The sequence below is a fragment of the Equus caballus genome, chromosome 11 (genome assembly GCF_041296265.1).
Source record: "Equus caballus isolate H_3958 breed thoroughbred chromosome 11, TB-T2T, whole genome shotgun sequence".
NCBI classification, from domain to species: domain Eukaryota; kingdom Metazoa; phylum Chordata; class Mammalia; order Perissodactyla; family Equidae; genus Equus; species Equus caballus.
In genome coordinates, this window is record NC_091694.1 from 46,594,593 (window position 1) to 46,608,774 (window position 14,182).

Genomic DNA, 14,182 nt, shown 5'->3' on the forward strand with positions numbered 1-14,182 from the left:
CCCGGTGGTGTAGCAGTTAAGTTGGCGCACTCTCCTTTGGCGTCCAGGCGTTTGCCGGTTGGAATCCCAGGTGCAGATCTATGCACCGCTCATCAAGCCATGCTGTGGTAGGTGTCCCACATATAAAATAGTCTGGAAGATGGGCACAGATGTTAGCTCAGGGCCAATCTTCCTCAGCAAAAAAGAGGAGGATTGGCAGCGGATGTTAACTCACGGCTAACCTTCCTCAAAAAAATAAAAAAAATAAAAAAGAGTAGAGATGATTAACAAAACCAAAGGCTATCTCTTTGAAAAAATTAATAGAATAGATAACCCTCAGCTACGACTGATTCAGGAAAATAGAGAAAACATACAAATGGATAGTATTACAGCCATGAAGGCAGGGACACAACTACAAAGAGAGCTGAAGCCCCAAGAGAACACCCCAAAGAACTTGATATCAATGCATTTGATGTATAATTTTATAGAAAAAAATAAACTACCAAAATTGACGATAAGGAGTAGATAACTTCACTTTCACCATTAAAGAACTGAATTGTTAGCCAAAGGTATCCTCCCACAAAGAACCCAGCAGGCCCAGAGATTTCACTGACGAGCTTTAGGAAACCTTTAAGGAACAGAAAATCCCTATGTTATACAACAAATTGCTCCCCAGCAATTTTATGAGATTGGAAGAATATCTGACAACAAAACCTGACAAGGGATGTACAAGTAAATTAAAAAAAAAAAAAAAGGCCAGTTTTGCTATTGAACATAGATGTGAAACTCTAAATAAAATATTAACAAATTCAGCAGGATATGAAAAAATAATACATCATAAGCAAGTGAAGTTTTACCCATGGCTTGAAAAGATGGCTCAACAGAAATGTAATCCACCAGGTTAATAGATTAAAAACCATGTGATTATCTCAGCAGATGCAGAAAGGCATTCTGTAAAATTCAGTGCTTTCGTAATGTGCTAAATGAATCAGAGGAACAGGCTAAATTTAGTCTTATGGTAAATCCTTTTATAAAGCAACTTTCATCCCATTTATATTTTGAGCAAATCCAGATCTTCAGATATTAGATTTTTTTTTTTCATAAAGGTTTAATTGCATGTGAGAACCCAAATATATTCAGAAGCTGTGCCCAATTCTTTGGGAAAAGAGAAAACCCACAAACAAACCAAAACATAATGGTGGACTTGAAGATGACTCTTTGCATTTCCTGTATTTCAGTTGCAGACAGCTTTACCAGGCAGGTTCTTTAAGTAAAGTAGTTCCCCCTTATCTGTGGTTTCTCTTTCAGAGGTTTCAGAGTTAGACCTCAGCCTAACGAGGTCTGAAAATATTAAATGGAAAATTCCAGAAATAAAGAGTCCATAAGTTTTAAATAGCATGACATTCTGAGTAGTGTGATGAAATCTTGCACTATCCCGCTCCCTCCCACCCAGGGTGTGAATCACCCCTTTGTCCAGTGTATCCACGCTGTACACGTTACCCACCTGTTAGTCACTCAATGGCCGTCTGGGTTATCAGATAGACTGTTGCTGTGTCGCAGTTTGCAGTGCTTGTGCTCAAGTAACCCTTCTTTTATTTAATAATGGCCCCAAAGTGCAAGAGCAGCGATGCTGGCAATTCATATATGCCAAAGAGAAGCCGTAAACTGGTTCCTTTAAGTGAAAAGGTGAAAGCTCTCGAGTTAATAAGCAAAGAAAAAAAATCATATGCTGAGGTTGCTAAGATCGATGGTAACTTTTATGACAGTATATTGGTATAAATGTTCCATTTTATTAGTTATTGTTAATCTCTTACTGTGCCTAATTTATAAATTAAACTTTATCATAGGTAGGTATGTAGAGGAAAAAACCGTAGTATATATGTGGGGTTTGGTACTATCTGAGGTTTAAGGCACCCACTAGGGGTCTTGGAACGTATTCCCTCAGATAAAGTGCATGACTGTATCCTCCTCTCAAGGGGTACCTAAGTAGGATTCCATTTTCCCACCATTTGAGTGTGGTGCCCAACACGTGGGTTGGGTGAAATGCGACAGACCTGACCTCGGGGGAGACATGAAGCAAGGGTCCCTGCCTTGTGGCCTGGCGTGTTCTCAGCCACCTTCCCCATTGACTCCATTTTTCATGGACGTTCTTTTCTCTGTTTGCAGGTCCAAAGTGAAGACAGTGCATGAGCGGATTCCATTGGCTGGACTGAGCAAGTTGCCCAGCGTCCCTCAGATTGCAAAGGTAAAAACTGATCCCTGAGAGAAGGTGACTTCCTCTTTTAGCCCAGGGCTGGCCTCTGGGATGGGGTGCAGGGTTGTCCTGGGTGGGCTCTGCCCTTGGGGAGGGGAAGGCCACTGTGCTCCTTGGCCCTTTGCTTCCTGGATGGGGGAGGGGGAGGGCTGTTGGCAGATACCTCTGTCTTCCCCACATCCTCCTCATCTCATCCTGGCTGCTGAGGCTGCTCAGGATAATCCATAGTGTCTGCCCCCAAGTTCACAGCTAGTTCAGGAGGCAAGAGAAATGGAAAGGCAGGGCTGGATATGGAGAGTGGGGCTTCAGAGGAGGAAGGGGAGGGGGTGGCCGAGGAGACTTCACAGCAGAGGAGAGTTGGGCTGAAGGATGGCCAGGCTGTTGATCTAGACGGAGGACCCCCTCAGGTGAGGAGCCATCAGCTGGTGGAGTGACCCATGTCCCTGCTCTGGGGTACCGGGAACCTGGCAACTGAGGCAGCAGACTGGGGTGAGAGGGATGATCAGCTGGGTTGGTTGCACCTGCATTCTGGGCGCGCGAATCCCAGACAGAATTGGGCCGAAAACTTTGGTAGCCTCTCTTCGTCAGGAAACCCCAGGAAGGTCAGTTGACTTTTCTGACCACACACTGGTGTGTAGCAGAGCCAGGATTTGACCCCAGGCCTCCGGACCCTGCAGGTCTTGGCATCCCATGCGCTTTCTCTTGGTGGGCTGAGGAGCCCGGATGCTCGCCATGGACATGGCCCCTGAACTGTGTGCATCTCTCTTCCTGCTTAGGCTTTCTGTGACGACGCAGTGGGGCTGAAATTCAACCCTGTCCTGTACCCCAAGGTGAGGACCTTCACTCCTCCCCTTACCCATGGCTCTGCAGCTTGGCACGAATTTGCACACCTGTGGCTCTGTGGAAAGTTCTCTGCATCTTGGTGGGGTTTCGTGGAGTGTCTGTGATAAAGCTCCGTATGTGCCCCTCTCCCTGCCTACCCCTTCATTACCCGGTCCACTGAGAACCCATCCTTGGCCGTGCCTGAGGCTCTGGCCCCCATGAATTGATCCCCAGCTGCTGTGGAGGCAGCAAAGCTGTGGCAGTGTTGCCGCTTCCCCGCCTCACTCCGGTCTCACCTCCCGGAGGCCAGTGCTGGAGTGGGGAGTACTTCCAGCTGGGGGGCAGATGCACATCTGGTCAGCCATCGTGGAGGGGTGAGGGGGGCACAAGGCAGAACCCCACTAAGAAATAAAAGGCCACTCCTAGCCTTTGGAGTGGCTCCCCATAGCCAATGTTACCACAGCTCCGAGGCCTTACAAGCCCCTCCCTGGCCCTAGTTAATAAACTGGCTATTTCTCTGTTATTGGTTTCCTTAGGACTGGACTGATCTTGACCCCAGTTCTGATGTGGGGGTGTGGGTGGGCAAAGGAGCATTAATAACAAAACAAACCAACAAGCCCACTCAAGGACTACAGCAACGTGACAGGACTTGAATCACCTGTGGACAGTGAGTTGCTTTAAATTGGTCACAGGAAGAGGCCCAGTGCACCGGCTGCTTCTTTCTAAGCCAGCACGGTCTGGAGAGAAGATGGAAGGCAGAGCTGTGCTTCTCTTCCACTGTGGGCCAACACTGTGGCAGCTGAGGCTTGCTGGGGCTGGTTTGGTCCGTTCCCTGAGTCCCGATTCTGACAACCAGGAACTGTGAGGTGAAATGTTTGGTGGGGAAGAGAGGCCCTGTCCTGGCTCGACATCCAGAACCCCCGGAACAAACGCCTTAAATGTTCGTGACTGGGCACGGCTCTCTATTTATCCCTACACAGTGGCTGAGCTAATGGCAGTGTCCTTTCCTGCACAGAGAATGTGCTGGAGTCCTCTCAGACGTGTCTTTTTAGCCCTCTGAGCATCTGTACGCGCTTAGCAGTAATATGCTGCCTTGCACTGAACATTTCTTGTCATTCAGACTGCCCCTCCTTTACCATTAAAGCTGAATTAGTGAGGTTTAACCAGACATTAAAACCCCATCATAAGGGCCTAACTTAACCGCAAATTTGGCAATTTTTGTTGTCAAATCACATCCACTGAGAGAACCCACTGATGCTCATTTGCATAATTCTCTCTATAACTTGGAAAGCCTCCGACTTTGGTAATAATGGAAGAGCAGCTGTATTTTCATGTTTTCTGTTTTTGAAACACTGCTTAGTCCGGCTGGGATGTTCATCTGGCCGAGTTGTGTGTTTGTGTGTATTTTTAAAATTCGCAGAGTTTAGAAGTTTCCTTGGAAGGTCTCCGTGGCCAGGTGCCTCTTCCCTGGTGGGACAGCTGCCGTGCCTTTGACTCATCCTGGGTGGGAGTGGGGGGTTCCCTCTGGGGCAGGTAGCCACGCTCTTCCAGGGGGAGCTGAGAAGCGTCCATTCCCTCAGGTGGCTGACAGCCTCACAGAGCTGTATGGTGGGTGACAACCTAACACGGGCCACATGGTCCCGTCAGCAGGTCGTGCTTGGTTTGCTCTTCCTGTTGCATAAAAGGAAGTGTGCCTGGAGTGCCTCCTTTTTATTGCAGAGAACATCCCACTAGCACCCAAATCTTCTCTAACAAGCTGGTTCAGCTCTGATCTTTCTGGAGGGTTCCATAGATGATGATGATGATAGCTGCTCTGTGCTCAGCACTTTATGTGCCTGGTCTCACTGAATCTTCACAACCACACATCTCCATTTAACAGATGAGGAAACTGAGGCCCAGAGAGGTTAAGTGGCTCACTCAAAGCTACACAGGTAAAAGCAGAAGATTCAAAATTAGAGTTTAGTGTTTCTGATCCCCAGACACCAACTTTTTGAAGAACAATAGAAAATTAGGCAGAAGCAGTACTCAGGGTTTTTTTTCTTTGCATATTGTATTAGGGTGTGTCCGCCTTGTAGACCTCTTACTTTGTGGATGAGGGGGAGTGAAGTCTGGGCAGGGGCAGTGCCTTGCTCAAAATTGTACTGCTAATTAGGGGTGGAATAAGAGCTGGCGTCATCCTCACTGACCAGTTTTGGGGTCCTGGCTTCACTTTTTACACCACAGATAAAACACTGGGGTACAGTTAATTCCCTGAGTCCTGCTGGACTCCCTCTGTGCCTGCGCCTTGGCTGGCATATCCAGATGGGATTGGAATGGTAATCCAGAGGTTTGCCCACTGCTGGGGGAAGCTGAGTGGTGCTGGGAACCAGCTGAGACCTTTGGAGTTGCATCCTGACCATCTGCTTCTGACCTCACCCTTTCTCTTCCTCGACGTGTGTGGATGTTGCATATCAGGGGGACATGTCCTCCACCAAAATTTGCTTCCTTCCTTACCTCCAGGTTAATAAACCATCTGATTTTTTTTCTCCCCACATTTTCCAGGCCTCCCAAATGATTGTGTCCTACGATGAGCATGATGTCAACAACACATTCAAATTTGGGGTCATTTATCAAAAAGCCAGGCAGGTAAGCACCACAGATCCCTACTGGTCACTAGATCCTGTGGTTTCTCACTGGGGCCTCTCTTTTCCCCTCCCCCAAGCACAGGAGCCCTGCACTAGGCTCTTACATTTTCTGAATACAACAATCACATTTCAAATATAAATTAGACTAGAGGAGGCAGAATCTTCAAGGAGGACTACTCCTCAAAAAAGCCTGCAAATTCTTTAAATGGTAATGTAGTTTTTCATACAGTAAATTCTAATTCTTCCTGGCTACCTTACCTTATATTTAATTCTGGGCTGTTGGTCAGAAGAAAAGTCAGACTGGGTGAAGGGAATGGATCAGCACAAGCTGCTTTCTCCTTGCCCACCATTCTCCCAGCTTGGACTTAGCTTTTTCTCCCCAAACTTCAGTAGAGTGCCGGAGCCACTTGTGTGCATCTCTTCCCAGCTCTGAGTTCAGTGACATCATGTTGGTAGCTTGAAATCAGCCACGGTGGAAGTGTTTACGGCACGGAAATCAGCAAACCCCGGAGCTTCTGTTTTCTCTCTTAGGAGAGCCGGTTGTTAAAAATTAATCAGTACACCACTGCTCACCCTCTTCTGTTTCTTGTGGCACATGCTGCTTTGGAGTTAGTTGACTAGAATAATGTTTCTCAAAGTGTGTCCTGAGAGACGCTAGACTGATGAGGTACTCTGTGAGCAAATGACTTGGTTGGAGGTCAGTTGTGGAACATTTTAAAGGCTCTAAGGAACCCCAATGTAAAGAACTCTTTATGACTTTGTTGAACTCAGTATGTCCCATACTTGTCTGACCACAAACTTCCCGTATCTCCTACCGTGAACATTTATGAACATCCTGAGTAGTGGTCTGCTGAACGCACGGTTTCCTCGCGTGGGTTGTTTGAAAGAAGGGTCCACACCCATTTCATCTTTGCATCATCTAAGAGCCTAGCATGGTGACTTTACATAAATACACTCATAATTTTTTGTTATGTGAATTAATGACTAAAAGTTTGACTCTGCTAATGGTAGGTCGCATCTTCCAACATTATCTGTGTTTTTTTTTGCTTGACAGTGTCTTTCTTGGCTAGTTAATAGCTGACTTCCTCGTCTGAAGATAATAGCCCACAGAGACATGTGTTCACTTAGACAGACTTAAACACAGTGAAGAGTTTAGGAGCTGAAAGACCCACACAGATGAATCTTATAATTTCAGGGAGGTTATTCAGGTAGCCGCTCTAATTATTTTCACATATTGCATTTTTATTTTGTACAGCTCTGCTAATATAACCCCCCAATTAAAGTCCTTTGCTTGTGAAATTTACCAAAGCAGATCTCATAAGGTGATTACAATCCCATGTTCCAGCAAAGTTATAATTATTGAACGTGAACCATCTACCTCTGAGAAGGAGTCTGAGTGTTGTTTATGTACCTGATGCTGCGAGGCGAGGTGGGGGCGTGTGGCGAGATAAAAGTCTTTTTTTAAAAAACTCGGCAGATTGTTGTTTTGCAAACCTGTATCCAAGGGGGCAATTAATATGAACATTTGTTGCATGAAAGCCCTGTGCTGGTCTTCGGATATAAATAAGCCCCACCTTACTCCTCTCTTTGTCAGGCACTGTGCTAAGCACTGTGGGGGATACAGGGATGACTAAGACCCCCTCCCTGAGTCCATGGTCAAGCTCAAGGCCAGTATAAAAATAAGACGATGCTAATACCAGGCTGGGTGTAAATCCTGGAGAGAGGTGCACACCCCAGAGCATGAGTTGGATTGTTTTCCCAGTAGAAGATGTGTGTTGCCTGGAAGCAGCTGTTCCCTGACACTCTGGCCTCATGACCTGGGGCAAACGGTGTGTGGGCTAGAGTTGCAATGCCTTCCTGCTGTGCTATACTCAGGGTTCAGCAAACATTTTCTGTAAAGGGCCAGATAATAAATATTTTAGACTTCACAGACCATACTGTCTCTGTTGCAGGCGCTGACCCTGCCTTTGTAGTGCAAAAGCAGCTGTAGACAATACTAAATGAATTGGCCTGGCTGTATTCCAATAAAACTTTATTTATAAAAACAAGCAGCAGGCCAGACTTGGCCCACAGTTTGCAGACCCCCGTTAGCGAGCAGTGTTTCCCAAACTTCAGACATGCACAAACCACAACTAAGATCCTGTTATTCGCTCCACTGTATGCCACCATTACACTTTTTAATCACACCTTTCCTATTAACTACTTAATGTTTTCTTTAAAAAGTTTTTTTCACCTTAAAAGCATTTTTAAAGGAAATTTTATGTCACTACTCTAATTGGAAAATCAGTATCACTTACGTGAAATGAAGGTAATTCTAAAAAGAAATACTATAAAGAACAAAGTTACTGAAATCTAGCTAGATTCTGTTGCCTCTTGAAGACATAGAACCTGAGGTCTGCTCTTTTTTGTTGTAAAGGAGGCGTTAAGGAGGTGTTAAAGAATCACTTATGGAAGACTTTCCCCATGAAGTGTGCGCAGACTGGAGTGTCTTTGTGTCGTCTGCAGTTTTGTTGCTGTCTGTGGGTGTTTGCAGAGCCTTCAACTGTTTGCAGATCCTGTCACTGTGGGCAGAGCCTACTGCTCAGGGAGGACCACTCAGTGTTGCAAGCCTGTCACAGTTGCAGAGCTTGCAACTGTTTTCAGCTTTGCTTTCTATTTTTTTAAGTTAGTTAACTTTTTATTTTTAGATATTTGTAGATTTATACAAAGTTGTAAGAAAAAATACAGAGAGATCTTGTGTACCCTTTACCCAGTTTCCCTCAAAGGTCATGTCTTATAAAAGTAGAACACAATATCCTAGCCAGGCTACTGATACTGATACAATCCACAGATCTTAGTCAGATTTACCCATTTTACATGTGCTCGGTTTTTAGGGGGGTGTATTTCGTTGTATATAATTATATCATGTGTGTAGGTTCCAAAGTTAAGATCCAGAAGAACCCCACCACCACAAGGATCGCTGTGTTGCCCTTTCATAACCATGCCCGCCTCTCTCTTGCCTCCATGCTCCCTTCCACTCCAGTCCCCAAATCCCTGGCAACCACTAATCTGTTCTACAATTTCTAAAACTTTGTCATTTCAAAAACGTTGTATAAATGGAATCATACAGTATATAACCTTTGGGGGCTGGGTTTTTTCCACTCAGCGAGATTCACGCAAGTTCTTTGAGCATATCCATGGTTGTCTCCTTTGTGTTGGTGAGTAGTATTCTATGGTATGGATGTACCCTGCTCTGTTTAACCAATCACCCATTGGGGGACATCTGGGTGGTTTCCAGTTTTTGGCTATTATGAATAACGCTGCTATGAACATTTGTATACACGTTTTTGAGTGATCATAGGTTTTCGTTTCTCTGGGATAATTGCTTAGGAGCACAGTTGCTGGGTTATATGGTAATTACATGTTTAGTTTTATAAGAAGCTGCCAAACTGTTTTCTGGGGTGATTGTCCCATTTTACATTCCTACCAGCAATGTGTATGAGAGATCTGTTTTCTCTGCATCCTTGCCAGCCTTTTGTGGTGTTACTATTTTTTGTTTTAGTCATTCTGATAGATGTGTGGTAATACTTCATTCTGGTTTCAGTTTGCGTTTCTCTAATGCTTAATGATGTTGAACATCTTTTCAGGTGCTTACTTGCCATCTGTATATTTTCTTTGGTGAAATGACTGTTCATGTCTTTTGACCATTTTCTAATTGGATCTTTTTTTTTTTATTATTAAGTGTAAACATTTTTTCTACCAATTTTATTGAGGTATAACTCAGATACCATACAGTTCACAGTGGTATGTGAATTATATCTCAATAAAGTATACAATTCACTGGCTTGTGGTACATTCAGAGAGTTGTGCAACTATCATCTCTATCTAACGCCAGAAAATTTTCATCATCCCCAAAAGAAACTCCATACCCATTAGCTCACTCCCCATCACCATTCTCTCTAGCTCCTGTCAACCACAAATCTTTCTGTCTCTATGGATTTGCCCATTCTGGACATTTCATATAAATCATACTATATGGTCCTTTGTGTCTGGCTTCATTCACATAGCATAATGTTTTCAAGTTTTGTCCATGTTGTAGCATGAATCAGCACTTCATTCCTTTTCATGGTGGAATTACATTCCATTGTATGGACACGCCACATTCTGTTTATCTCTTTGTCAGTTGATGGACTTTTGGTTGTTGACATTTTTGGGTTATTATGAATAATGCTGCTATCAATATTCGTGTACAGTTTTGCGTAGACTTATGTTTTGGTTTCTCTTGGGTATATTATTAGGAGTGGAATTGCTGGGTCATATGGCACCTCTGTGCTTAGCCTTTTGATGAATTACCAGACTGTTTTCCAAAGAGACAGCACCATTTTACATTCCCACCAGCAGTATATGAAGGTTCTGATTTTCCACATCCTCACCCATACTTCTTGTGTTTCATTTTGATTGTAGCCATCCCAGTGGGTGTAAAGTGATATCTCATTGTGGTTTTGTTTACTATTGAGTTTTGAGAGTTCTTTATATATTCTAGATACAAGTCCTTTGTCAAAAGTCCAACTATTGACTTTTCATTTATAGATTGTGTTTTTGGTAGCAAGTGTAAGAACTCTTTGCTCCAGCTTTGATTTTTGTACTGACCAGCAGCCTTTGTCCAGATAGAAAGTCCTTATTAACCAGCCCTGAAAACCCAGCTCTGTTGAGTGAGCCTCTGTGGGTCCTTCCTCCAGTTGAGGACAGAGCCACTGGGTGGTGAATGTGTTGGGTCTGGGGAGAAAGGAAGAAAGGGACCAGGGATCTGGACAACCACGTTGCTTCCCTTGGCACCAGGAAGGCTCTTCCTAATTCCTGCCCCTGTTCCTGTTTCTCTTTCAGACCCTGGAGGAGGAGCTGTTTGGGAATAATGAGGAGAGCCCAGCCTTCAAGGAGTTCTTGGACCTTCTGGGAGACACAATCATGCTGCAGGACTTCAAAGGGTGGGTTTTAGCCAAGGGATCACTCCGGCCCCTTTGTCTAGGCCCTAGAGGAAGGCCAAGGGGTGACAGCTGAGCTTCAGGGAGGGCTTGTGAGAGTTAAAAACACATGTGAAGAACCTGGGATTGTTTTTCAGCAGATGATCACACTCCCTTCCCTGCGTTCCTAAGGAAATGGTGGTCCAGGGGATAATCCAGAATGGCAGATGACCTGAAAGGGATTGACGTTGGCCTTCGGGTGCGTGATGAAAGTGCTCCACCTCGGATTTGGCTTCCTGATTCCATTTGGTTCAGACTGAGAGTGAAATGAATCCATCTTCCCCATCACTCACCTGCCAGGCTTTCAGGAAAGAGGGCCCTGTGCAGTTTTGGGGGAAATGACCTATTTTAGACAATACACAAAAGCAATGGATAATTAAGAGTTGGTGGAAATATAATAACCCTCCTGGCGGGAAGCTATGCAACAGTCTGTGGTTCTCTGAGTGGACAAAAAGAATTGGGGCTGTTGCTTGGAAAACTCTGGCCCTCGATTTTCCTTGACAAAAGCAACGTTTGGGAAGGGCCTTCCGACCTGGCCAGCCTGTTCTATGCCTGGTGGCTGGCACATGACTGGGCCCCCAGAATTCCCCACTGTGGCAGCCACGTTAGCAGGATCTCCTATCCTGTGTGGAAGCACCCAGCTCCGTGCCCGGCATGTAGCAGGTGTCCATAGTCACTTTCTTCTCTGCTTCCTTCTCCTTTTTCTCCCTCTTCCTCTGTCTTCCTCTCCCTTCAAGGTCATCACTGCTGTCTGGAGTCAATCGCACATGGGTTAAACTCCCATCTCCACCACTTATTAGCTCTATGACTTTGAACAAGTGAACTGACCTCTGAAAGCCTCAGTTTCTTCTCTTGTGAAAAGGGAGGTAAAGATAATATTCCCCCACTAGGTTGTCGGGAAATAACGTAGATAATGCATGCAAAGCATTTGAGCTAGTGCCACACGCAGAGTGAGCGCTGGTAGGCATTACTGTCCTTGTTATACCACTTTCATCCACTCTGAGACGCCATCGTGTGTCCTGATTTCAGAGATGTTAAAACGTGAAAAAAGGTGTGTCTTAGAATAGACAAAATAAAATCTATTAAAACCAGGAAGGACCCCAGAGATCATATATTCCTGTCCCTTTATTTTGTAGAGAGAGGAAACTGAGGCCGAGAGGGATGCAGTGAAATGCCCGTGGCCATGTGCTGACTTAGTGGCAGAAGCAGGTCTAGAACCTGGAGCGCCTGACTCCCAGCCTAGTGTGCTTCCTGCTGTGCCCGGCTGAGCACATTTTCTGGCTTGTATTATAGTGCCTGAGGGGACCGATATCCAGGGTCTATTTTATTTCATTTTATTAAAGGAACCTGCATCTTCCTCTCTTTGCTGAAGAATATGATGCACAGCTAGCAGCCATAAAGGAAGAAGGGGCTCCCGGAAGACCACCTAGGTCCTTAGTTCTTTTCTTTCTTGCCTGTTTGGAGATGGCCAGAGAAGGGGCCTCCTTGGGTACCTCCAAGCTGGGTACTGCCTTGGTTGAGTCTCCACGTCAGGGACTGGCTGAGTAGAAGTCAAGCATCTGTCACCTCTCCTCGCTGGCGCCAGATGCTCCCGTGGGCTCACCACCATCCAACAGGATGGCTGGTTGCCCTGGCTCTGGGCTGAGGACTTGGACATGGCCTTGTAGAGAGCAAAGGCTTATGCCCAGCCTTGGGGGCCACTGGCACCTGGGACGACATTTGTCTGGGATTATGGATGAACGATCTCCCTTCCCACAAGACCATATGGTGTGGAGAGAACACAGCCAAGGCTTGAAATGGAGGTTCTGCCTTGGTCTTTTTTTTTTTTTTCCTGAGGAAGATTAGCCCTGAGCTAACATCTGTGCCAATCCTCCTCTATTTTTTTTGTATGTGGGACACCTCCACAGCGTGGCTGGTGAGTGGAGTAGGTCTGTACCTGGGATCCAAACCTGTGAACCTGGGCCGCTGAAGTGGAGTGCGTGGAATTTTAAGCACTCTGCCTTGGCTTTTAAATAATGGATTTATGGTTGGAACGCCAGGGCTTGTCTGCTCAGAAGAGCCCACCTACCTGTATTTCACGCTTCATAACCTCTCTGCCTCAACTCTCACACGTCTTCTCCTTCATTCTCCTACTCTCTTTGGGGAGGTCGCCCCAAGTTGCCCACTTCCCCTCACTCTCTCTCCCCGGCACCTGCCCTGTTTCACTGACAGTTTCCGAGGAGGCCTGGATGTGACCCACGGACAGACGGGGGTGGAATCAGTGTACACGATATTCCGGGACAGGGAGATCATGTTTCACGTCTCCACGAAGCTGCCGTTTACCGAGGGAGATGCCCAGCAGGTAAGCTGGTTCGGGAGGGCTGTGGGAGCCCGGGGCGTGTGAGGTGAAGGCCTGCTTCTGGGCTGGTCTGCCTGAGCGACTGTGGCCCCCCTCCCCATTTTCATAATCAAGAGGCCAGACTGTTCCGCTGCGTCCTCATCAAAGCTGTTCTGCTGTGTTATCTCACCAAGGCCACGGTCAGCAGCCCTGTGCAGGAGGCAGGACAGGGCTCGTGGTTATTCCGCTTTGACCAATGGGGAGACAGCAGCTCTGCACGGTGAAAAGACTGTTTCCCAGATTAGGGGCAGAGCCCGGGTGCTTTGATCATGGAGGGTGATGGTGAAGAGTACCTGACAGGGTCTGCAGATGGCAGCTTGAAGCCAGCTCTGCTGCTTAGGGATATGTGACTCCGGGCAAGCCGGGTAACCTTGTGGCCTCATTTTCCTCACCCGTAGAATGGGGATAACACCACGTGCATCACAGAGTCATCGTGGGGATTACATAAGGTTCTGAATGTAGGGCTCAGTACCATGCCTGGCTTGTGGCAGGCTTGCTACCTAACAGCTGGTCACTATCCAGGCCACTGTGCTTTTTGGCTGCCTTCCCGCCCCGGTGATGTGCAGCTGGTTATTGCCTGAGACGGTCCCTCCCCCTCCCAGCTCTGCTGCTCTCAGCCTCATCTCTCAGCACACCTGCTGTGGGCAGAAATTCAGCCTTTGCCTCAGCCAGGGAGCCCTGGTTGAGGCCTCTGCTTCCAGTGTTTTCTTGCCCTCTCTCTCATTTGCTGCCTCTGACAGCTGCGTGTCCCCAGGGAGGGCCTGGCTTTTTTTCTCATGGACCCCTGAAGCCAGCAGCTGGTCCTGGCTACTGCACCCTTTGCCCTGTCCCACCGTCTCCAGGAAAATAAGAAAGGAAGGTGGACCATCCACCAGACCCTGACCGTTCAATTCTGTGCAGGGAACTGGGGAGGCAGCACAGATGTGAAGTTGTAAACATCGTGCCTGGCTTCTTAGGGAAAAAGGAAATTGGCAAATGAGACTGTGATTTGGCTCTAAAATCACTACTGAATGTTCTAGAAACAAATGGGAGCAGGATTCCTTTTGTATCCAAAGTAGGTTTTCTCTCAGCGTTTCACCTTCCATCTCTGTTCTGTCACGGCTGCCCTCACTCGCTGCACCAGCCC

The 14,182-nt window shown here is 46.5% G+C and overlaps 1 protein-coding gene across 50 annotated transcripts in view; it reads left to right on the plus strand.

Annotated features, from left to right (window-relative positions):
- Positions 1 to 14,182, plus strand: part of RAP1GAP2 (RAP1 GTPase activating protein 2) — a 211,614-nt gene that overhangs the window by 168,713 nt on the left and 28,719 nt on the right. For all 50 annotated transcript variants that reach the window (XR_011423419.1, XR_011423428.1, XR_011423417.1 and 47 more), the window contains 5 exons: positions 2,146 to 2,224; positions 3,010 to 3,063; positions 5,597 to 5,680; positions 10,543 to 10,643; positions 12,891 to 13,020. Coding sequence is in view for 34 of the 50 variants with exons in the window: in XM_023653248.2 (XP_023509016.1) it covers positions 2,146 to 2,224; positions 3,010 to 3,063; positions 5,597 to 5,680; positions 10,543 to 10,643; positions 12,891 to 13,020 (448 nt within the window). In the remaining 16 variants the exon portion in view is untranslated. The remainder of the gene's footprint in view (positions 1 to 2,145; positions 2,225 to 3,009; positions 3,064 to 5,596; positions 5,681 to 10,542; positions 10,644 to 12,890; positions 13,021 to 14,182) is intronic.